This window comes from Cotesia glomerata, linkage group LG9 (assembly GCF_020080835.1).
Source record: "Cotesia glomerata isolate CgM1 linkage group LG9, MPM_Cglom_v2.3, whole genome shotgun sequence".
NCBI lineage: Eukaryota > Metazoa > Arthropoda > Insecta > Hymenoptera > Braconidae > Cotesia > Cotesia glomerata.
In genome coordinates, this window is record NC_058166.1 from 16,568,800 (window position 1) to 16,593,607 (window position 24,808).

A 24,808-nucleotide genomic window follows, 5' to 3' on the forward strand; every position below is an offset into this window, starting at 1 on the left:
GTAAATATTGCAAAACTTAATATAGGAAGTGTAAAAGCCACAATTTATAATTTAATATTGAAAATGTGATTAGTAGCTGTCACTATAGTAAATAACGACTCTCTCATCTTAAAAAATTACAGTTTCAAACAGTAAAAATTGCCGTTTTAATATATAGTCTATACTATGAGGAGAAGGGGAAGGTCTCACACTCGGAGAATTTGAAATTTGAAACAGTAAAAATTCTACTCTTAAAATATACATTTTACCAGTCTAAGCAAGTCAATAATTACAGTTTGATTTTTAGCGTTGCGTTTAAAATTTACCATTTTATTTTGTAAATATTGACGTTGCTTGTATTAAAAATTTACTAACTTTATTTTATACTTTTTACATATCATAAGATCATTTTTTAGGTACGAAATGATAAATATCAAAGTCAAAATTCTTAATTATTATAATTAAACATTATCGACTTTCACATAGCGAATATTACTGTTTGAAATATTATTTTCTTCCATGTAAATAATAAATTGTAGCATTTGAATGATAAATATTATAAATTGATTGTTAAAATCACGATTTCACTGTTTGAAATGGTAATTTTTTCCAGTTGATCATTACTTATTATAAATCGACTATTATTTATTACAGTTTTTTTTTTTTTCCGTGTATGAATATATAAAGTTTTATCAGATCATATCAAGTCATATATGTTACATGGCCAATTTTTATATTAAGCCATATTTGGACCATTTAATAATTGTATGTAGAAATATTAAAAAATTTTTTTAGGGGACATGAAGTTTGATACTGTCATGTAAAATGAAAGCACATATATTTAGACGCACAGCGAACCGAGTAGAGAAACCAAGTGGATGTATGTCTCACTGGAATGTAGCAATTGCATCCACTAAAATTAGTATTATTATTACTATACATAAGTATAAAGTGCTCTTGCTCATTCTCCACATCACCTGTCTAGTTTCACAGAATCTCATTTATCTCGCTTATAATTTAATCTTCATTATTCATTACAATTACGAAAAATAATTAATGCGCCGGTAAAAACACGGTGTAAACGTGAATTAAAGTGGATCTGGGTCGTAAAAAATTTACTGTCGCGATACTTATTTTAAGTCTCTATTTCAGAGTGGACATGAAAGTTTAACTTTTAATTCGACTTACGTAAGCTCCGTTGAGTGTCCAGGTGACGTTTGGGGCAGGATGGGAGGCACCTGAGGTGCAGTTCGCCTTCAGAATCTCGTTCGGCTCGACCCGTGACTTATCTACTAATATCACAGGATCCGTGTCTGGGACGTCTGTAAGTTGAAAATTTTAATTAGGAAGTCTTATTATAATTAAGGTGGATTATTATCATTAGGAAACTCGTTATTCATTCTGCGGAATTAATTATGATAGCAATTATTTTGGCAGGTGAGAAGGAAGTTGCTGGCGAGCAGCCAAACGTGTGATGGAAGGTTTGTTTCTAAAAAAAGTGCTTCAGAGGAAGTGGTTTTTAATTTTAATATCTAAATACAGAAACAATGCTGATGAATCAATTAAATAAAATTTTAGAGTTAAAAAAAAAAACGATTTTGTCGAATTTTCTTTTTTTGTATTTTAGTTATTTGTTTTTAAGATAATTAGTCAATTGATTTATTAAAAAAATAAATTAAAAATCTTAATTACCATCCAAATATTTAAGCTCTGTCTGCCTACATAATTTTTTAAAATTTCGTTGTAATTTTTTAAAAATAAATTTTTTGAGATAAGAAATTTTTTCAGAAACTAAAATAAAATTATTTCAATTGAATCTATATTATTAAGTGAATAAGAAAAATTTTTAATTTGTCTTTTCAAGGATTCAAAGAGAATTTTCATGATAAGTATTTAAGCTACATTCAAAAATGCTCTATCTCAAGATAAATAAATAAGAAATTACCTTGTATCTTGTGAATTATTGAGATTTTTAAAGATATAAGCTCATCTCGACATTACTATCATCGATACCTTTCATTTGAGTACCCACATCAATTTTTATATATTTTATAAATTTATATATATTATATGTATATATGTATACATGAAAAATATATCAAAAATGCATGTGGGTACTCAAATGAAAGCTCTTGATGAGTGTAACATCAGGATGAGTTTATATCTTTAAAAATAACAATATTCAAGAAATGACCTTATATCTTGAGAATTATTGACATTTTTAAAATTATAAGCTCATCCCGATGTTACACTCATCAAGACCTTTTATTTGAGTACCCACATCGATTTTTTATATATTTATATATATTATATATATGTATATATGAAAAATATATCAAAAATGCATGTGGGTACTCTAATAAAAGCTCTTCATGCTTATATCTTCAAGCTTATATCTTAAAAAATGTGAATTAAGAAATGACATTGAATCTTGTCATCTAATGATATTTTTAAAGATATAAGCTCATTCTGACATTACACTCATCAAGACCTTTCATTCAAGTACCCACACCAATTTTTCATATATTTTATATAGTTATATATATATATATATATATATGACATATATGTATATATATATATATATATATATATATATATATATATATATATATATATATATATATATATATATATGACATATATGTATAGATGAAAAATATATGAAAATGCACATAGGTACTCAAATGAAAGCTCTTGATGAGTGTAACATCGGAATGAGCTTATATCTTTAAAAATGCCAATATTTAAGAAAGTACAGCGCAATTTAACAAAAGCCATTATTTAATAAAGCAAAATTTATTATTTATTCTGATAATTAATCTCAACAATTAATAAAAGCCACTTACTGATATCATTTATTATTATTATCTGACTAAAATACTTGTATTTGAAAATTGTAAAGTTACACCGATAATAGTCGAAGAAAAAACGGATTTTTTAATCAATAAAATATTTCACAAATATTTCAAAAAATATTCGAATTCCAGTTCAACGTAATTTTCAAAAGTGGCACCTACAATTTTTTCTAGGTTAAAAAAAAATTCTCCGTCAGGCGAAAAAGCAAACGGCATTTTAAAATATTTATTCGGTACTCACCAACTACTTGCATGTGCTGCTCCTTCATGGCCGTGTGGTACGTGGGCATGTCCTCGGATACTTCGCATTTGTAGAGCCCCGTCAGCTCCCTCGAGACGTTGATGAGCGTGACACCGTTCTCATCAGAATTCTTGATCTGACAATAAAAAATTTAGAAGTTACTCCTCGGATAGCTAAAAAGTAGAGAGTAGAGTGTGGAAGGCAATAGTAGGTTGCAGGTTAAACTCGACCATTTTTTACAACTTTAGTTATCAGCGTTTCCGTGCTCCGGCAATCTTTTCTCAGCGTATATTTTTTATGGGCACGTCAAAGCTTATTTACAACATTTTCGCCAACTTTAACATCTAAATCGGGTTTTCGCCACCATACATTTATATGCAATGCATCGAGTATCGTGCATGATTCCCTTCGTCTTTCCTCTATCACCTATCGCCATTTTTATGCTCCCTGTATAAAATGTATCTGGTGGTTCGAGGTTTTACATTTTCGAAGATAAAAGTTAAGTAGATGTTTTAAATAAAATCGTTACTGTAAATCGTGTTGTTTTAAGTTAAGCGAGTACTTCTTCAATATTTCTTATCTTCTTCTTCTTCTTCTTATTCTTTTTCTTCATATTCTTATTCTTACAAAAATATCGCTCGTCCTACATCTTCTACTTCTTTTTTGAAGCTAAGATAACCTGTTTTACGCTTGATACTTCACTCCCTATCGCATGCAATGCATAGCCCGAGCTTATAACAACGACAATATGTCACAAATTTATGGTTGAATTATTTTGTTAGTTTAAACGGTAAATTTAAAAGGATATTTACAAAATTTTTGACTTTTAAAAAATATAGTTGGTTCTTGATTAGAGATCAAAATTATTTTGAAGATAATTTTATGGTTTGTTCCAAAAATATTTAATGAAAATAATCTATATTATTGAGAGAATAAGAAAAATTTTATGTCTAGGATAGTCATATGATAAAATTGGTTTTTTTTTTAGTGAAATTTAGTGTCATTGTAAAGGTCTCGATTTGAATTTGTACCTTCTCAAGGATTCATATCATACTCACCGATAGTCAATTTATGATGATAAGTAAGGCCAGGACTTTCGCAGTTGTTTAAATGAGCATTCTTATGTTTAACCTCAAATTTAAATAAAGAAAAAACGCCAACTTCCTGGCCCTAATGATAATAGGTATAAGTATTGAGGCTGCATTCGAAAATGTTCTATCTCTAGGTACATAATTAAGAAATGACCTTGTATCTTGTGAAATATTGACATTTTTAAAGATATAAGCTCATCCCGATGTTACAATCTTCAAGACCTTTCATTTGAGTACCCACATCAATTTTTCATATATTTTATACATTTATATATATGTATATATGACAAATATATCAAAAATACATATAGGTACTCAAATGAAAGCTCTTGATGAGCGTAACATCAGAATGAGCTTACATCTTTAAAAATATCAATGATTAAGAAATGACCTTGTATTTTGAGAAATATTGACAATTTTAAATACATAAGCTCATTTTGATGTTACACTCATTGAGACCTTTCATTTGAGTACCCACATCAATTTTTCATATATTTTATACATTTATATATATGTATATATGACAAATATATCAAAAATACATATAGGTACTCAAATGAAAGCTCTTGATGAGCGTAACATCAGAATGAGCTTACATCTTTAAAAATATCAATAATTAAAAAATGTCCTTGTATCTTGAGAAATATTTATATTTTTAAAGATATAAGCTCATTCTGATGTTACACTCATCAAAACCTTTCATTTGAGTACCCACATCAATTTTTCATTTATTTTATATATATATATATATATATATATATATATATATATATATATATATATATATACATAAAAAATATATCAAAAATGCATGTGGGTACTCAAATAAAAGCTCTTGATGAGCGTAACGTCAGGATGAGCTTACATCTTTAAAAATATCAGTAATTGACGACGGACTTTGTATCTTAAGAACTACTGACCTTTTTAAAGATATACGCTCACCCCGTCATTATACTCATCGAGACCTTTCATTTGAGTACCCACATCAATTTTTTATATATTTTATATATTTATCTATATGTATATATGAAAAATGTATCAAAAATGCATGTCGGTACTCAAATGAAAGCTCTTGATGAGTGTAACATCGGGATGAGCTTATATCTTAAAAAACGTCAATAGTTAAGAAAATACAGTGCAATTTAACAAAATAATTTTTAACATAAAAAAAAAATTGCATCAATATTCAATTTAATTTCTACAAATTGAATTTTTTTTAATTCTCTCGATAACAATTTATTTGTTAAGAAATCTCAAAAATTCTCATATAAAAATTATTTTCCATAATATTAAACTAATTAATTTCATTCAATTAAACGCAGTAATATCAATAATTTATTATTTTCAACTTTCTACATCAGAATTCATCAGCGAAACTTGTAAAAAAAAAAGTATAAAAATTTGGCTCATTATTCTAGTCAAATTTTTTTGAAAAATATTATTAATATTTCCAAACTTAAACTTGAGTTAAATTGTATGAAGTATTTGTTAGTAATTTAAAATATAAAACTCGTTTTAGCTAAATAAAAATCCACTTAAATCTAAAAACTCTATCCGGATATTTTCCAAATTCATGTCCGATTTTATCTTTTTCAATAAAAAAAAACTCTTTGTCGTTTTACTAATAACAATAAACAAAGCAAAATAAAATGTCAGACGCGATTATTTGGTAGTGTAACAACCCGTAGGCAGACTCGACAGCGAAATGACCCGGGATGTTGGACACTTTGTAAATTTAGCTCCTGTTTAAATGTACAATACCAGTTATATGTATGTGCTTTTAGGATGTGTAGTATGTTAAAGTTCAAGCTGTGGAACGACAACTCAACTCAGTATAAATGTATGCCAAACTATATGTATATTTAACAACGACAAGAGAGAAATTGTCGAAGAGATTTTTATTTAAATTTTGATTGACCGAAACAAGAGATAAATCCGCGGGATTTGTACAAGAGAATTTAATTAAAACATTCGTTACCCATGTCAGGGTAAATAAATTATTTCAAACAAGTGCGCTCATTCATTTATTTATTTATTATTATTTATTCATTATTATTATGAATCTGGATTATTAATATCCGGTTCAGTCTGTTGATTAATTGCCAGCGAGCTTGTTGAAAATATTATTCGGCTGGTAATGAAGGAAACTAATTTATCAATCAGCTGTAGCACTTTGTAAGGTTAAACTTGATCGGAGATATAAAAAAAATTGAGGAAAAAAAGTAAAAGGGAAAGGCAAGAGGCAATAAATAGGAAAAAAAGGAAGAGGGCCAACAGGAATTTTATTCAATTCCTTTGGAACGTCGAGATAAAGAGCAAGAACAGGAAAACAAAGACTGTCAAAGGAGATGATCGACTCGTCTCTTCGACGACGACTTGTCTCATTTTTCTGTCTCAAAGGGGAAAGGGGAAAGGGAAGGGGCAAGAAAGAGATCCTGAGCTGTCCGGGATAAAGGTGAAAGGAAAGTATCGGTGAAAAGAAAAACGTCGAAATCCAGTTCAAACGGTCTATGAACAGAATTTCAAAAGTTCGTTTTAAGGGTGGGTATGGATGAAAAGGTCGATCATAACTTAACGGATATATCGACATTCTGAAGGGATACCTTTTTTTTTGTTGGGGCTATTTCAAATTTTTATTGTTATTTTCTTTGTAAATGGCGATTTCAATATCAGGGAATGAGATAGCTTTGAAAAGGTGCTTGATTATTTATTTTGTTGTGCGTAAGTTCATAGAAAGTGTTTAAAAATATTTTTTTGATTGTTAATTTTTGAGGTGTAAAATTTTGAGAAGTAGCTAAATCATAGAACTTTGAAATTTTTGAAACTTGTTAATGTTTAAACTAGCGAAACTTTTGAAATATTGAAGATAAATAATTGGTCCAAATTTTTTTGAGAAGGCTAGTTGTTTAGCTTCATTTTCATTTTTGTAATCATCGACTTTTGATCAATAGTTTTCGAAGTACAGAATTTTGAAAAGTATCCAAATCATAAAACTTTGAATTTTTGGAAACTTTTTTTTTTATTTATTATTATTTAGAGTCGGTTTTAACTACTGTGATCATATCGCCGACTTTTAACTGTTGGGAGTGGTACGTTGGGTCTTTTTGGGTTGTGTATATCTTAACCTACGCGGCAAGAGCCGAATATCAACCAAGTTGGTTTCTAAGACCAGCTTGGGATTCGAACCCACGCCTGGCCGGTAGGTTAATCCGAGTTCTCTATAGGCCATGCGCCTTAGACGACTCGGCTAACGTCACCGGTTTTTTGGAAACTTATTAATCTTTGAACAGCTATATCTTTTAAACTATTGAAGATAAAAAATTGGTCCAAATATTTTTGAATAGATTAGTTCTTCAGCTTCAATTTCATTCTTATAATGGTCAATTTTTAATCAATAGTTTTCGAAGTATAGAATTTTGAAAAGTATCCTAATCATAAAACTTTGAATTTTTGGAAACTTATTGTTAATTTTTAAACAGCTATATCTTTTAAATTACTGAAGATAAAAAATTGGTCTTAATTTTTTTAAATAGATTAGTTCTTTAGCTTCAATTTCATTTTTGTAATGATCTACTTTCGACCAAAAGTTTTCGAGATATAAAATTTTGAAAAGTATCTAAATCATAGAACTTTGAATTTTTTAAACTCATTAATATTTAAACTACTGAAACTATTGAAATATTGAAGATAAAAAATTGGTCGAAATTTTTTTAGGTAGGTTAGTTCTTTAGCTTTAATTTCATTTTTGTAATGATCAATATTCCAATGATAATTTTTGAGATATAAAATTTTGAAAAATATTCAAATCATAGAACTTTAAATATTTGGAAACTTATTATTAATATTCAAACTATCGAAACTTGAAATATTGAAGATAAAAAATTGGTCCAAATTTTTTTAAATAGATTACTTCTTCAGCTTCATTTTCATTTTCGTAATGATCAACTTTCGACCAACAGTTTTTGAGTTATAGAATTTTAAAGTAATTTTAGTGTAAAAAAAACGAAAAAATCTTTTAAACAAACTAACAAATTTGTTCCCGTCAAGCAATAGAAAAATGTTAGTAGCGTGGAAACACCATTACTTTACTTTACTAAAAACAAACAAAAATTTTTATCAAAAAAAATAATTGTTAGAGCAATTCTCTTATCAAAACTCGAAAATCTTTCAAAGTACCGACAGTTACACTAAAAGATACTAAAAAAATAAAATATCCTGGACTTTAAAAAAAATGTTTGTATATCAAAGTTTAGTTCCAGTGCATAAATTTGCTCTCAAAATCCGATATTTGTAGTATGAAAATACCCAGATAAAATGTTTTTTACACCCGGTATTAAAAGCGCAAAATATAATTTAAATATTTATCAGAACATGTTATTTGAATGACAGCGCTTTTATCAACAATAAAAAAACTAGTGTCTTTACTGCAGCAGTATCTCAAATATCGTAAAACGCGAACCTGATATATACATTTATTGTGGAGCATAAAAACACCCAAAGATAAAACACCGTTAGAAAAGAAGCGAAGATGTTTATTGAAAAGAGAAATTAAATATCGAGCTTGCAAGCGAATTAACGAAAAACTTCAATTTGAATGAAAAAAAATTATTTTTGACTACACTGATAGAAAGATTTATTAACTATAAATAATTTAATTTATTTGAAGACAATTATTTAATTTATTAAATTTTAATAAATATTTACTAACATTCAATAAATATTTATTTGGGAGGAAAGTACATTTATTAATAGTTAATAAATATTTATTAATAGTTAACAAATATTTATTAACAGTTAATAAATATTTTGTTGAGTGAATTTGTTTCGCTTGCAATGTCATATGATATGAAGATTGCTTATAAACAAAAATCATCTTTATAAATTATTTGCATTAATTATATTACATTATAATAACGTTTATTGTAACATACCGAATTCTATCACAGCTCATAATTATTTTTTATATTTTTAAATATTAAAAACGTTAATTTATTTAGTGAATTTAATTATTACCATGAATTCCAGCAATAGGGTCATAAAAAGTGTCAAAAGAAAATTTCTATTTTTGCTTTTTATTTTAAATAAATATTTGTTAACAGTTAACAAATATTCATTAACCATTAATAAATATTTATTAACAGTTAATAAATTGTACTTAATAATTACTTATTAACTGTTAATAAATATTTGTTAACTGTTAACAAATATTTATTAACATTTAATAAATCGTATTTAATAAATAATTTATTAACTGTTAATAAATATTTATTAAATCCTATGATGTTAAAAAATCATTTATTAACAGTTAATGAAGCTTATTAAATATAAACAAATCCTTCTATTAGTGTAGTAGCTGTTGAATAAAAGCAATAATAATAATAAAAATCTAAAACTTACATCAACTTTCATGCCGTTGACTGGATAGCTGTGTTGAGTTGGCAAGGCTTTCGGAACGAACCGATAAAATTCGTTGTCATTGAAGTACCACTTTATCGTGTACAAAGGGCCTTGAAGATCATAGATGCATGATAAAGATACGGCGTCGCCAGAACGGGCCATCGGTGGGACATTTATTTTTAAATTCTGTAAACCAGTTGCACCTATAACAAAAAAAAAAAAAATACCGAAATATAGAAAATATATTATTTTTATCTTTATCAGTATCAGTAAAAGTTAAATTATTTATCTGGTATCTATTGATTTCTTTTTATTGGCTATTTTATTGATCCATTATTCCACTTCCACTTCCACTTGTACTTTTATTGTCGAGCCGGGGTTTCTTTTTTCCGTTTTGTTTTATTACACAATAACGGTGACCTCATTGAACGATAAATAAACGAGCTTGCAGGGTACTATTTTACTTGTATTATTTTATCTCGAAACGTGTGTAGCTTCTACTCATGGAGTCGTTATTAAAAGTGCGTATGGCCAATTTATGAGATCGTTAGAGAAATGGAAAAAGTGCGTTAACGATCGGTTAAATTTTGTTAGTTTTTTAACTAACACGTAACGTATAGTTTTTTAACTAACATGGACACCATCGCGGGAATAGTCAGGAAAGCTTCCTAGGACCTCAAAACGTCGAGATCTGATGAAAACTCGATTTTCGAAAAACGGGGTAAAAACAATAACTTCCCGATTTTTGAAAATTTTCAATTTTCTTAGCGAGAAGTTAAAAATTTGGATCAATTTTTTATCTTCAATGGTTTAAAAAATATAGCTGTTTAAAGATTAATAATAAATTTCCAGAAATTCAAAGTTCTGTGATTTAAATACTTTTTGATATTTTCTATCTCGAAAACTATTGGTCGAAAGTTTGTCATTATAAAAATGAAATTGAAGCTAAAGAATTAATCTACCGAATAAAATTTAGACCAATTTTCTATCTTTAATGGTTCAAAAGATATAGCTGTTTTAAGATTAATAATTAGCTTCCAAAAATTCAAAGTTTTATGAATTGGATACTTTTTCAAATTTTATACCTCAAAAACTATTCGTCGATAGTCGGTCATTACAGAAATGAAAATGAAGCTAAATAACTAATCTACCTAAAAAAATTTGGACCAATTTTTTATCTTAAATATTTCAAAAATTTCGTCAATTTAAACATTAATATATTTCCAAAATTCCAATTTCCATAATTTAAATACTTTTCAAAATTTTATATCTTTGAAATTGATCATTAAAGAATCGTTCCAAAGAAAATAAATTTCTGAAAATTGAAAACTTAATATCGATTTAATTATCTGTCTGATGGTATACATGTCGGTTAGGTAAACTAACAAGAATTTGACAATAATAATATTTGCAAGATAAAAGCCAAAATACTTTTCTAGTAGAACATTCTTATGCTTCGTATTATAACTTCAATACAGTTTTAAAAAATTAATAAACTCCTCAAAATGCCCCATAAAAATACTACAAAAAATAATAATGTAAAAATTTTAATAACACTAAAACGAAAAAGAAAAATAAATTGAGTAAATAATTTAGATAAGCAACAGGGTAATAATCTCGATATTGCAGGTTTTGTTGAGTAAACCTATTCTATAAACTTTTTAATGCTTCCTCAGCAGGCTCTTCGGTTATTTGTGGTTCCAATTACCCATTCTTCGCACAGCAAACTAGACAGTTAAAATTCCAGCCCCTCGCCCCGGCTGGCCCGGCGTCACACGACCGACCTCTAATAGGGCGTCATAAAATATCCGGGGTTGTATGAAAATTAATTGTGCCAGCAAGTTTCTCAGGTTTTCGTTAACCAGCTTCACCATCCCCACCCACATTCTTAGTTCCTCCCCGTCATATTGTACTGTTGTTCCTCATGTTTTTTTGTTATAACATCAAAACCTGCTAAGGGAGTTATTTAGTGCACCTGAGTCTTAAGTGAATTTACGAGACTCATGATTTCAATCAGCGACAAATAAAATCGTGTAATTAACAGGAAAAGTCAATATGAATGGACGCCGAGTCGATAATGAACTTTTCAATGAGAAAGCTCTTTACTTTGTTTTAAAGCCCGTCTTTCATCGTTTGTACTTCCACTTAGTTGGTATGAAACTACACAAGCTTCGCTCTACAATACTTGTATAAATAAACACTCTTGTGATTTCATTCCATAATAAAGCATCGTTCACTTTCAAGCTTTAGCAAAGCGCTTTTACTCCCTGTTAATCGCTGAAAGCAACTATTTATGTCAGCTTCTTCAACTAAAGATTTTTTGAGAAATTTGTTTGCTTTTCTTAAATTTTATTATTGTTATTCTTTCGCCTATTTTCAATGTTCTTCCGTTTGTTCATCTTCTTTTTCATATTTTTTTATTTCATTTTTTACTGTTTATTTTCATACTAATGTTCCTTTTCCTTCTCATTTTGATGTTCCATTTCATGTTCTTGTTCTTTTGACAGTTGTTCTTATTCTTTTTAATACCGCTGTTCCGTTTTTTTTAGTTGTTCATTCTTATGTTGTTGTTCCTTTTTCTGTTTACTATTATTCCTTTTTAGATAGCTATTTTGTTTACTTTTTTTTTTTTTTGTTCTTTTTATATCATTGTCCCACGTCTTTTTGTTACTGTTCCTTTCCCTTTTGTTTTTCCGTTTTTTAAATCTTCTGTTCTTCTTAAATCACGTTCCATAATTCGGAGAAATAATCACTCGTTTTTTATTTGAAAATTCGTAACACATTTAATAAAATACAACCTTGCAGTCACTATGAGGCTGCCGTGACTTATAAACTATAAAAAATTAAAATTTTGCTTTATTAAATAATGACTTCTGTTAAATTGAAGTGTACTTTCTTCAATATTGACGTTTTTGAAGATATAAGCTCATCTCGATGTTATATTCATCAAAAGCTTTCATTTGAGTACCCACATGAATTTTTGATATATTTTTTATATGTACATATATATAAATATATAAAATATATGAAAAATTGATTTGGATACTCAAATGAAAGGTTTTAATGAGTGTAATGTCAGGGTGAGCTTATATATTTAAAAATATCATTAGTTGACAAGATAGCAATGTCAGTTCTTAATTATTGACATTTTTTAAGATATAAGTTCATCCCGATGTTACACTCATGAAGAGCTTTCATATGAGTACCCACATGGACTTTGATATATTTTTCATATATACATTTATATAGTATATATAAATATATGAAAAAATGATGTGGGTACTCAAATGAAAGGTCGTGATGAGTGTAATGTCGGGGTGAGCTTATATCTTTAAAAATATCAATATTTCACAAGATACAAGGTCATTTCTGAATTATGTATCTAGAGATAGAGAATTTTCGAATGCAGCCTAAATACTTATCATAATAAATTGAACTATATAAAATTTTGCTTCATTAAATAATAACTCTTGTTAAATTGTACTGTACTTTCTTAAATATTGACGTTTTTAAAGATATAAGCTCATCCTGATGTTACGTTAATCGAAAACTCTCATTTGAGTACCCACATGCATTTTGATGTATTTTCCTATATTCACGAATATAAATATATGAAATATATGAAAAGTTGATGTGGGTACTCAAATGAAAGGTCCACATGAGTGTAACATCAGAATGAGCTTATATATTTAAAAATATCAATATTTTACAAGATAAAAGATCATTTCTTAATTATGTATCTAGAAATAGAGCGTTTTTGAATGCAGTCTAAATACTTATCATAATAAATTGACTATCGGTGAGAATGAAATGAAACCTTGAAGAGGCACAAATTCAATTCAAGAACTTTGTAAAGACACTAAATTTTATTGAAAAAACCAATTTTATCATGTGAATATCCTACAAACAAAATCTTCCTTATTCTCTTAATAATACAGATAATAGCAACAAAAATTAGCATATTTAAAAGTGAAATAAAATAATAAAATGCAAAGTAGATGTTAGAGTATCACTTAAGTAAATGCGCAAAAACGTAAACTGTTAAGCAGAAAGTAAACTAGTAATAGAGGGTAAAGAAGCTGTAATTGCTGCAAGAAGTCCATTGAGGGCTTATTACCCAGTCAGAAGCGTTAACCTCTATCTGTATGCAAGCGATTCCAGAAAGTTTGGAGCAACCCCAAGCTCACAGGAATAAATATACACCCTAACGTGTAATATCGCACTTCTCAGCTCCTGAACCCGCTACCCCGAGCCCTTATCCCAGTTGTTAGTACCCGGATTGGGAGGAATCGGGGGTAAAACTGTCGGGGATGCGATCGCCATCTGACCACAAGTTTTTACCTTTAAGCCGTCTCGTAGATCGCACGCTATACACTCCAAGTTCCTCCTCCAGGCTTAGAGTTACAGTTTCCTGGTTCTGCTCCCGGGTGGTGCTTCGGAGCTTAGTGACAAAACTATTTACTATACGAGAATTTGTTCGGGTTCTTGTGGTGGGTACTTTGAATTGAAAATAAAAACACGCTAGCTCGTACCGTTATCACAAGTGGAGGAGGGAGGTGGGGGAGGGTGAAACTAAGGGTCGGTTTTCCGGATAATTGAAAAATCAATGGAGGATTATTAGCCAGAGGAAACGTGCCAGGGAAGTAATCCCAGACATGCACGGATCATCCTGTGATAATTAACGACCGTCTGTGGTCTACAATGATTATCGGGCTGACATTATAGAGTGTCGTTATAATCGCCGGATTAATAAACCGGAAGATTGAGGATTGTGTCGACGGCCACAAGTAACTAGAGCTGCATTGAAATAAAAACTAGTTGATTCGAGATAAATATTTTCTCTATAGAGTTGTAATCTTGCTTTTAGATACTCAGTTGGGATTAATTTAAAAAATGTAAAACAGACTCTAGAAAATAAAATGAAAAGGATAAACAAGAAAAGTTTTTCTGTCAAGAATTTTAGCAGTTCAACCAATCTGTTTATTATTTCCGTACAAAATTTTTTTTTAAATAAATAACCATATAAAGGCTATTAAAAGTCATATATTGTTAACAACTGTTTGATAGCATGATGGCAATGATTAATGTCAATGATTGTGATGATAATAATATACTAAAATTACTGTATTTCTCCAAATTCAAAATTTTTGTAGACTAATAATATTTTATTTTTATCAATGTTTTTCTTTTCTATTTTTAAATTACAATAGAATTTAAGATAGTAACTAAGTTATTTGTACTTGCTTACGATGTATGGTCATAGGGGATGTAATCTCATGATCTTATAAATTAATAAATAAATAAATAAATAAATAACAACCTTGCAGTCACTATGTGACCGCCGTGACTTGTAAACTATAAATAAATACAATTTTGCGTTATTAAATAATGAATTTTGTTAAATTGCACTGTACTTTCTTAATTATTGACGTTTTTAAAAATATAAGCTCATCCTGACGTTACACTCATCAAGAGCTTTCATTTGAGTACCCACAAGCATTTTTATATATTTTTCATATATACATATATATATAATATACACAAATATATGAAAAAATAATGTAGGTACTCAAATGAAAGGTCTCGATGAGTATAATGTCGGGGTGAGCTTATATCTTTAAAAATATCATTAGTTGACAAGATACAATGTCATTTTTTAATTATTGATATTTTTAAAGATGTAAGCTCATTCTGATGTTACATTCATCAAGAGCTTTCATTTGAGTATCCACATGCATTTTGATATATTTTTCATACATACATATATATTAATATATAAAATATATAAAAAATTGATGTGGGTACTCAAATGAAAGGTCTCGATGAGTATAACATCGGGATTAGCTAATATCTTTAAAAATGTCAATTATGCACGACATAAAAGGTCATTTCTTAATTATTGATGTTTTTTAAGATATAAGCTCATCGTGATGTTACACCCATCAAGAGCTATTATTTGAGTACCCATATGCATTTTAATATATTTTTCATATATACATATATATAATTTATATAAATATATGAAAAAATGATGTGGGTACTCAAATGAAAGGTCTCGATGAGTGTAACATCGGGATTAGCTAATATCTTCAAAAATGTCAATAGTTCACAAGATACAAGGTCATTTCTTAATTATGTATCTAGAGAATTTTTTAATATAGCCTAAATATTTATCATTATAAATTAACTATCGGTGAAAATAATATGAAATCTTGAAAAGGTACAAATTCAAATCAAGACCTTTGCAATGACATTAAATTTCACTAAAAAAATAATTATATAGATGATCATATCAAGATATATATGCGGGTGAAAAAATAACATGACGATTTTTAAGTTTAATTTTTTTTTTCAATATTTTTTCAAGAAAAAGTACGTGAATAAGAGTAACATAAAAATTTATCGAATAAATTAAATATTTCCTTTTTTATCACAAAAATCCTTTATTTTTTGCCAGTGCCTTATCTAACAAAGATAATTTACTTTTTATCAAAAACGGAAAATTTTTCTTCAAGAAAACGAGCTTTAAAATGAGAAATTCTTGATTCAAGACTACCAATTCTCTTCGAAAAATAATTTTCTATTCGAATCTATTTTTTTTTCCCCGTCTAACTATAACTGAGTTAAAAAAATCAAATTTATGTTTACTCTAAACCGATAAAATGAAATAAATAAAAAAATAATTGTCCGTTTTCTTAACTCAGCAATATTTCAGAAACGATTCCATTGGTCTAGCTCCGGATTTACGGCGCCATTATTTCCTGAGAGTGGCTCTACTCGCGAAGGTTTAAAAGCTACTTACCGTTAGCCCGCGGAAAATGCCCGTCAAGAGAATTTGCTGGTAGAAATAGACGAGCGAGCTAAACGGAGTGAGTGAGTGAGCTTGCGTCTATTCTGTATTAAATCCGTTTACTCGACCGTATGTACGAGGAACCCGACGTTTCTTAAATTTAACAAGATTGACATTAAAAATATAAATATAAAATATAAAACAGATTCTTCTGGTGGATGCTTTCTCGGCCGACATTCGGAAATGACTCGTGAATTTTTCAGTATCAATTTCCGTCGGCAAATTGGATTAGGTATTATCAGCGCATGTGTGTGCTTGATAAAATAATTTCATTCTGTCGCTGACTGTAATATGTTACGTAACGAAGTACCACACTGAAAATCGTACGTTTTATTAACTCAAGTCCCCGGGAGGTCTTTTACTCACATCACCCACTTTTTCTCTTCTTTCCTTTCCGTTACGTTCTCTTCCTTCTTTCTTTCTGCTTCTTTCCTTTATGTTTTTTATTTTATACTATACGGATCGTTGTTTCAAGTATACCGTGACGTTTAGTAAATTAAAAATTCTATTTCACAGCTTATTTTTCTTCACCGCGTTATGTTATTTTTATTCTGCTACTGTGATTATTTTATTTATATCTAAGCCTCTGAAAAAATTTTTCTTACTCTCCTAGCCGAAAGTACGCTCTTCCTGGCAGCAATTTACTCCAGGAAGAGCAACTTTTATGGCCAGCTCTAACGCATGCGCGCTACGCATATTTTCTGGCTCGTTAGCACAGAACCTCGCTTTCTTTTGTATTTTCGTGGCGCGACCGGCCTATACAGCGAGTTTCAAGTGTATATATAACAGTCACAACATCGTCTGTATGTAACATGTCAGCGCATAAACTAACCAAAAAATGTCAAAAAAATAAAAATAATTATTAACTAGATCATTGTTAATGAACTATTTAATAATAATACTGCACAAATAATTTATATAAAAAGTTTAAAAAATAAAACATAATAGTTTTGTGAATTTTATTTGCTTTTTTGTTATATTTTGATAGTTAGTAAAGCAATGTTTATAAAACGATCCATGTACTCTACAAACTTGTAATAATTTAATTTCAATCTTTCTTAGCCGTCAATTACTAATTAAAAACTAATTTTTAATCAACTTAAAAAAATAAATTCTGTAATTAGAATGAGTTTAAATATTTGTGACAAATTCTGTGCATGATATCACTCTTAATCAGAGCATTTGTTAGTAAAGTTTAAAATAACATTTTTTCAATTCACGCCCCGACCAGCAAAGCCTCGGCTTTGCAAAAGTCGGGCGGCGTCCCTCTCACGCCCGGCAAAACCTCGGCTTCGCCTCGGTTTTGCAAAACCCCTTCCACGGGGTTACGTACTTTCGGCTGGAGAGCAAGAAAAATAGTATACAACCTATGACCAGAATGTTGGATACCCTGATGTATGTGATATGATGGCCGAGGCTACGCCTCGGCCATCATATCCTATACGCCAGGAAATCCAACTTTCTGGCCTTGGGTTGTAATGTACTATTCTGACATAATCACATTTGGTAATATATGTAAGAGATTCAACTATAAATCGTAAGTTGATACAATTGTAAACGTCATATTTAATTATTTATTTACTAGATGTTACTCGCCCGCTCCGCTGGGCGCTTTATAGAATTGCATTTTTAGATCTAGACTTGAAATTTAATTAGAGTATTGTTTTGACTTGCACAGATTTCAAATTCTATCGATTGGCATGTACCTTTTATCCATGTAATTATTCTAGCTAATATTCATTGTAACTTTCAATGTGCAATCATTATAACATTCTCGTGTCTTTCTTACAAAAATGAATAATAATTGATATGAAAAAAAAATTTGTAATGAGAATAGAATTAAAAAATTTATTTTAAAGAAATGACAATCGAATAGAATAAATTTAGTTATAATAAAAATTCATTATTTCTAAGTTAAAAAAATATAGGTTCCGGATAAGTAATCACCAACATATCGTATACTAAAACCTTTTCCGAAACACGCTGCATCTTATGGTATAAGTATTATTTCGATCGGTTCAATAGTTTTCGCAGTATAGCCGGAAAGAAAAACCGGCTCTCCATTTATTAGTATAGATTTACACAGAAAGAAAAATTTGTTGACTGGAGAACAAAATTCTTGGCTTAAGAAATTTTTCGGGTGCCTGAAGGAAGATCGAAGTTGTGTTGGCCAAAGTAAAAATTTTTCGAGAAATTCTATTCTTGGTGGATCATTTTTTCTTAATTCAAATTGTCATAAATATTTGATACAATAAATTTTTATATTTGATCAAGATTTTTAGATACTTTAGGAAAGCAGCGTCACCCACAAATTATTTAGATCGTAACAGAAACTATTCGTTTTTTTGTTTAAATTTTCCCGCGAGTAGTATTATCCCCTTTGTAGGTCGAGCTAAAGAAAAATTTTAACAGATGATAAAACAGTAAGTAATTATACCATCATGTATGTATAGTTTCTGCTTGTTTATAGTTATTCCAATCCTGTTTTATGAAAAATAATATATATGGCTGCCGAAATCGCAGAAAGTCACCGAACTGGGAGTCGAAAAAAATTAACTGTATTGAAACGGAATTATTTTGACACGCAATTTTCAGAAGGGTTTTGATAAACTTCCTCAGGAATAAAACAAAAAAACAAATAAATCGTGAAAGTGATTTTCGACAAAGTTGTGGTGTTATCAAGCCCAGTGCTCCCGTGAATACCACGCTCTTATTCATTTAATTCATCAAATAAAACGAGTTTTTTCTAAGAAATCTTATTTAATCGATAAGAAAATTTTTTTAACGTATTCTGTAATTATTATTATTTATTTAAATATGCTTTTTATCCATAATTTTTTTCGTTTAAATTATGAAAATCACGTTTTAATCGAAATCAAGATTTTTAGGCTAGAGTAGAGCATACCTGCGCGCTTAAGGCGTGCAATATTTAACACTAAGTTTTTTAACGTAATGACGCAAAATTGTTTACTGTGTGAGTAAAAGTAAGCAAGAGTATGTTATTTGAATATTGAATGTCAGACTTAAGTTTGAATTTTAATTTTAATTTAAAGCACTGCAGATATAAATTTTAATGATTTGGATCATTATCAATGATACCAAATATCCAATTAGTAAAATATGATTACGAAATACATGAAATAGAATTATTATTGAACATATTATGATCAATGGAATACTATTATTTTTATAGGTTTCATATTTAAAAAAACAAAAAACTAGATTTTAGTTGAATAACATTTAATGTTTAATTGATTTTTTGATTTAATTTATTTTTAAGGTGATTTCACTTGAAAATGAGTGTAGTATAATAATCTCATTAAATATATCATTAAAGTACATTTTTACAAAAAACATTTGACTAATTTCATAAAATTTTATTAAAATGATAATTGTAGTAAAGCTTTTTAGTAGTTTTAGTAAAAATATTTTATTTTACTGTAATTTTTAATATTAAAATAGCAAAAAAAATAATTATTCATTTTTTCATTTTTTATGTTTGTTTATTTTTTACCAGTACACTACAGTAAAGACACATCAAACGTATTATAGCAATATTAACGATAATTATAATTATAATAACAATAATACTATCAACAAATGGCGTAATTATTGAAATTTATATCTCATTAGTCGGTATAGGTCATTGCTCATTACTGACTATTCATTACTCATTGCCGGTTGAATCGCAACTTTACACACGTTAAACTCAACCTTTGTACAAGTATCGGGTTAGTTAAGCTTAAATAACCAAACGTACCGTTTACGTATGTTTCTTTCTATTAAATGAATTACGGATTATTACGGACGAGAAAACGCTGATTTAGAAAATCAACATCCCCGTTTCATTTTCATTAGATTTAATAAATCACCTATATGTTAGTTTATACACTCAGCTAGATTAATATTTTTCTGTAGATGATGTTAATGATAATATTACTTAATCAATTTAAGTATTACGGAGAAGAAAAAATAAAACCGTAATAAAAGAAAATGAATAAAGAAAAAAAAAGTTTAATCTGGATTTACGCCAGACGTAAGTTGAGAAAGAAAATAAGTCGTCTTGAATGACATAGAGTGATTGTGGTAAATATAAGAACCTAACTTGTACAATTGTGATAAAATATTGAGCTTGTCTATATTTTTCTTACACTGATAAAAGGATTTGTTTAAAGTTAAAAATATTTGTTAATATTTAACAAATCATTTATTAGAGACCACTTTTTAGTCCTTAACCAATATTTCTTAGTATTTAAAAAGATTTATTAATATTTAATAAATGAATATCTGATTTATTAAATACAAACAAATCATTTTAAATACTAAGAAATATTTGTTTGATACTAAAAAATGGTCTCTAATAAATGATTTATTAACTATTAACAAATATTTTTTTAATACAAATAAATCCTTCTATCAGTGTACAAAATAAAAATAATAATAATATTTAAAATACAGTGAAAACCGTTTATAACGACATTAAAGGGACCTCCTGTTAATGGTCGTTATAGCCAACAGTCGTTATAAGTAAAAATTAGCAATGCTTGGATTATATTCGAAAACAAAAATGCACGGATTAAATTAAAAAACAATACTTGATGAACGTTTATTTAACATTTATTAAACTACTTATAAATTAATTTATTAAACATTTTTATAAAATGGTTTTTAAGAAAACCACGTATAAATTTCAATACTACATTTAATAATATAGATTTAATAACATAATTATTTTTGAAAATAATCAGTTACTTTGTCGGAGAATTATTTTAAGATTATAACGAAATTGTTTTTTACAACTTGTAAGACCATTAACTAAAATGAAAATTGTGATTCTCATTAATTTAAAGCTGCAAGAGAATTTGATGACATCATAAGTATATTTACTGCAAAACGAATGAAAGTATTTATTAGACGCTATAACCAATGCATTTTACTATGAGTTTACTACTATAAGTACTGTGAATTCGATTGCTATAAATGATTTGTCGCTATAAGCAATGTTGTTATAAGCGGTTTTCGGCTTGAGAATTTTATATGTAATAGAGACGGGACTTAAAAATTTCGTCGTAATAACCGGCACGTCACTAAGCAAAGTCGCTGTAAACGGGTTTGTCTGTAGAATTTTTTCTTTAATAAATTTTTTAGGAAATATTGCACGACTCATGATGCGAAGCATCAGAGAGTGCTTTACGATCGAAAAATTTTTTTCGCCTCATTTTAGCAACTATTTTGAGTATTATAGCCTTGTTAGTTCACAGAATCAAGATATTTTGCATACTATTGTTGAGATAATTTAATGGAGATTAATTCCATACTTTCTAAAAATTGATTTACTGCAATAAAAACGGAAAAAAACATCAAAATAGGTCAAAAAATTTTCCTGTCCGTCATGTATGAAACCCTGGAAACACTGTAACTTGTGAAAAAATCAATTATTTGAGTTAAATTTTTTTTTTTTAAATTCTAATCGACGATTGTAGGTCACTGAATGCAAATGGTTAATTAATTCAGTGTCGTTCAATTACAATTAATAAAAAACGAAAACTACAAGACTGTATATCTATATATATCCATGTAAAATTAACATGGATGGTGATATATCTATATCTATAGATATTATGTACATTTTATTCCACCAGGGGCGCTTGTGCAGTACCTTCCTACTACAGCTGTTTTTTCGGCAATTAATTTTGAACGACTTAATTTATTTTTTTTTTTATTCTATATTTCATAATTAAATAAGCATTATGAGTCGTGCACTTTTGGATTTTCCAAACTTTAATTATTTCTGCAGTAACTTAATAATGAGCACTAATTATTACTGTACCTTCTAAAATACGGGAGATAGTATTGAAATTTTTTTTGTAGGGAATTTTCTAAGCTTCAATTTTGAATTCTGAAAATCTTTTCTAAAAATCTATACTTATTGAATTATGATCATTTTTATAATGACTAGATAATAATTTTGCACGCCTCATAGCGCGAAACGCGTGAGGTTGTGCTTTACACTCGACTCGTCAAGATCAAGCAATTTTATGATCTTTTGAAGCCTCTATCACAACCATATTGCACTTACACGATAATATAAGTAGATGTACACCGAGAAAACACTTAAATTAAACCATCTTTTACTTTCTCAAATCATTTTATGTTGCTATTTTGGAAAAAAAAAACGTTTTGAAAAAAAATTTACATGGACGTCCTGATGTCACCCTATTTTCAAAATACCAACGATTACTCCTGAACAAATTGATATTTTGAGACCGGATTTTTTTTTATTAGTTTAAGAATGCGATGAACTAGTGCCGTATTTTATATCAGTAGCCTAGCTTACGTATTTTTTTTTAATTGAATTTTTATTAAAATTCACTACGATACACACGTACAAAAACAAACGAATTATTTCTTATCACTCACTAGAAAACTATGGCGCCACTTGATCAAGATAGATTTTTTTAGACTACGTGCACATATGACAAGAAAAACGGGCGCCAATATTTAAAACAAAAAATAAAAAATACTCTGTAAGAAATTACTTAAATATTATTATCATTTTTTTTTAATCAATTACACAATTTAATTTTTTCTCAAAGAATTAATAAGCGTTATGAGGCGTACACTTTTCGATTTTCCAAAATTTTTCATTTTCTACTAGATGACCACTACTTAAATTTTTTAGGAAATTTTCTAAGCTACAATTATGATTTTTCGAAAAAATGAATATTTCAGGAGTTAAGGCCATTTTAAATAACTTGATAAATTTTTTTAAAAATAATGAGAAAAAAAATGAAACAATATAATAGAAAATAAAATATTTTAAATGCGTGCAATTTATAAAATTACACATTAAATAACTGTAAGCTTAAGTCAATTATATCAAGAAGTGGATTGAGCGAGAATGAAATCTTCTTGGTTAATTAAGTTACTTTTTATCACTTCAATGTATACTCAGCATTACTCAGTAACATTTTATTCCGTCTCAAATTAATTAACAAAATAAACTGAAATAATATTTGCCGTTAATTAGCAGAGATCTTGAATATAAACTGCAGAGTTCATTTTTTTTTTAATACTCAGACAATATTCGTTAGCTGTTTAATTTTAATGAAGGTTTAATATTTAAAACTTTTTTTTATTCAAGCCTCTGTTACTTATTTCTCAATTATTCAGACTGTCGATCCAGCGTATCAGTAAATTTTCAAAATTAAATTCTTTTATAAATATAAAAAAAATTTTAAATTTAGAATGAAGAAAGGTAAACCTTAATTTAAACCATATCCACCGTAAAAGCTTGTAATGAAACGAATTTATAGCGAAAATGAAAATTCCATCGGATAAAATTTATAAATTTAAGCTAGCTAGAATATTGCAGAAAAATAACTCTTTACAAAATAAAAGGCATTGAAAATAAGAAGAGATTCTTCTCATCAGGGTTCTCATTTTCACGGGTGAAAAACTTCATCTCTCGTCGCGTCGACCGCGGAAATGAAATAGAACAGCGACCCCATTTTCTCGAATTTCCTAATATTTTTTTTTTTTTTTGTCATTTTCCCCTTTTTCTCCCAACCCCCGGTTTATTTTTTCCATCACTCTTTCGATTCCTTGGAATTCTCGTTTCTACTAATAAGTCCGCCGACATTTTTTTCTTACAATAAATTTTTTTTGTTCCCGCTTCCCATTTATTTGCTTCTTTTGTCAAATTTACTGCCTTCTCTTTTTTTGTTACTTTTTTTTTAGTAACTTTTTTTTTCTTTTTATCAACTTGCGTTTTTTCCGTTCGTGAAAACCTGAAGGCAAAGATCGAGAAATTAACTGTGTAACGTGTGTCGATACGGCAAACTTTTCCAATCGTTTACATCCTGACGTGTTTCCTTTGTTGGATTTTTCTATAAATAAATGAATATACGTACAGGAAATTTAATATTTTATTGTTATTATTATTATTTTTATTTAGAAAAAAAATTTTGATTTAAATACCAAATCAATATTTAGTCAATCTAAAAATGGTTACAATTCCTGAAATATTAATTTTATCAAAAAAAGAGACCAAAATTGTAGCTTGGAAAATTTTCTACAAAAATATTTGATACTATAGAGCTATCTTCGATATTTTAGGAGATATAGTAACTTAAGTAGTGCTCAAATGATAAAAAAATAAAAAATCATTATCTAGTTTCTATAAAAATGATCGTAACTCTTGAAATATTCATTTTTAGTGAAAATTGTAAGAATCTAAAATTATAAGTTAAAAAATTTTCTACAAAAAATGTACTTATACTATAGAGCTATTTATAGTATTTTAAGAGATACAGTGTCTTAAGTTATGCTCATTATATAATCACTCTAAAAAATATTATAATTCCTCAAATATTTATGTAATAAAGAATTA

The 24,808-nt window shown here is 28.3% G+C and overlaps 1 protein-coding gene across 3 annotated transcripts in view; it reads right to left on the reverse strand.

Moving 5' to 3' along the window:
- Positions 1-24,808, reverse strand: part of LOC123271212 — a 152,985-nt gene that overhangs the window by 34,859 nt on the left and 93,318 nt on the right. For all 3 annotated transcript variants that reach the window (XM_044737469.1, XM_044737470.1, XM_044737468.1), the window contains 3 exons: positions 9,567-9,769; positions 3,079-3,214; positions 1,168-1,301 (listed from right to left, as the gene is read on the reverse strand). In XM_044737469.1, the coding sequence (XP_044593404.1) occupies positions 1,168-1,301; positions 3,079-3,214; positions 9,567-9,769 (473 nt within the window). The remainder of the gene's footprint in view (positions 1-1,167; positions 1,302-3,078; positions 3,215-9,566; positions 9,770-24,808) is intronic.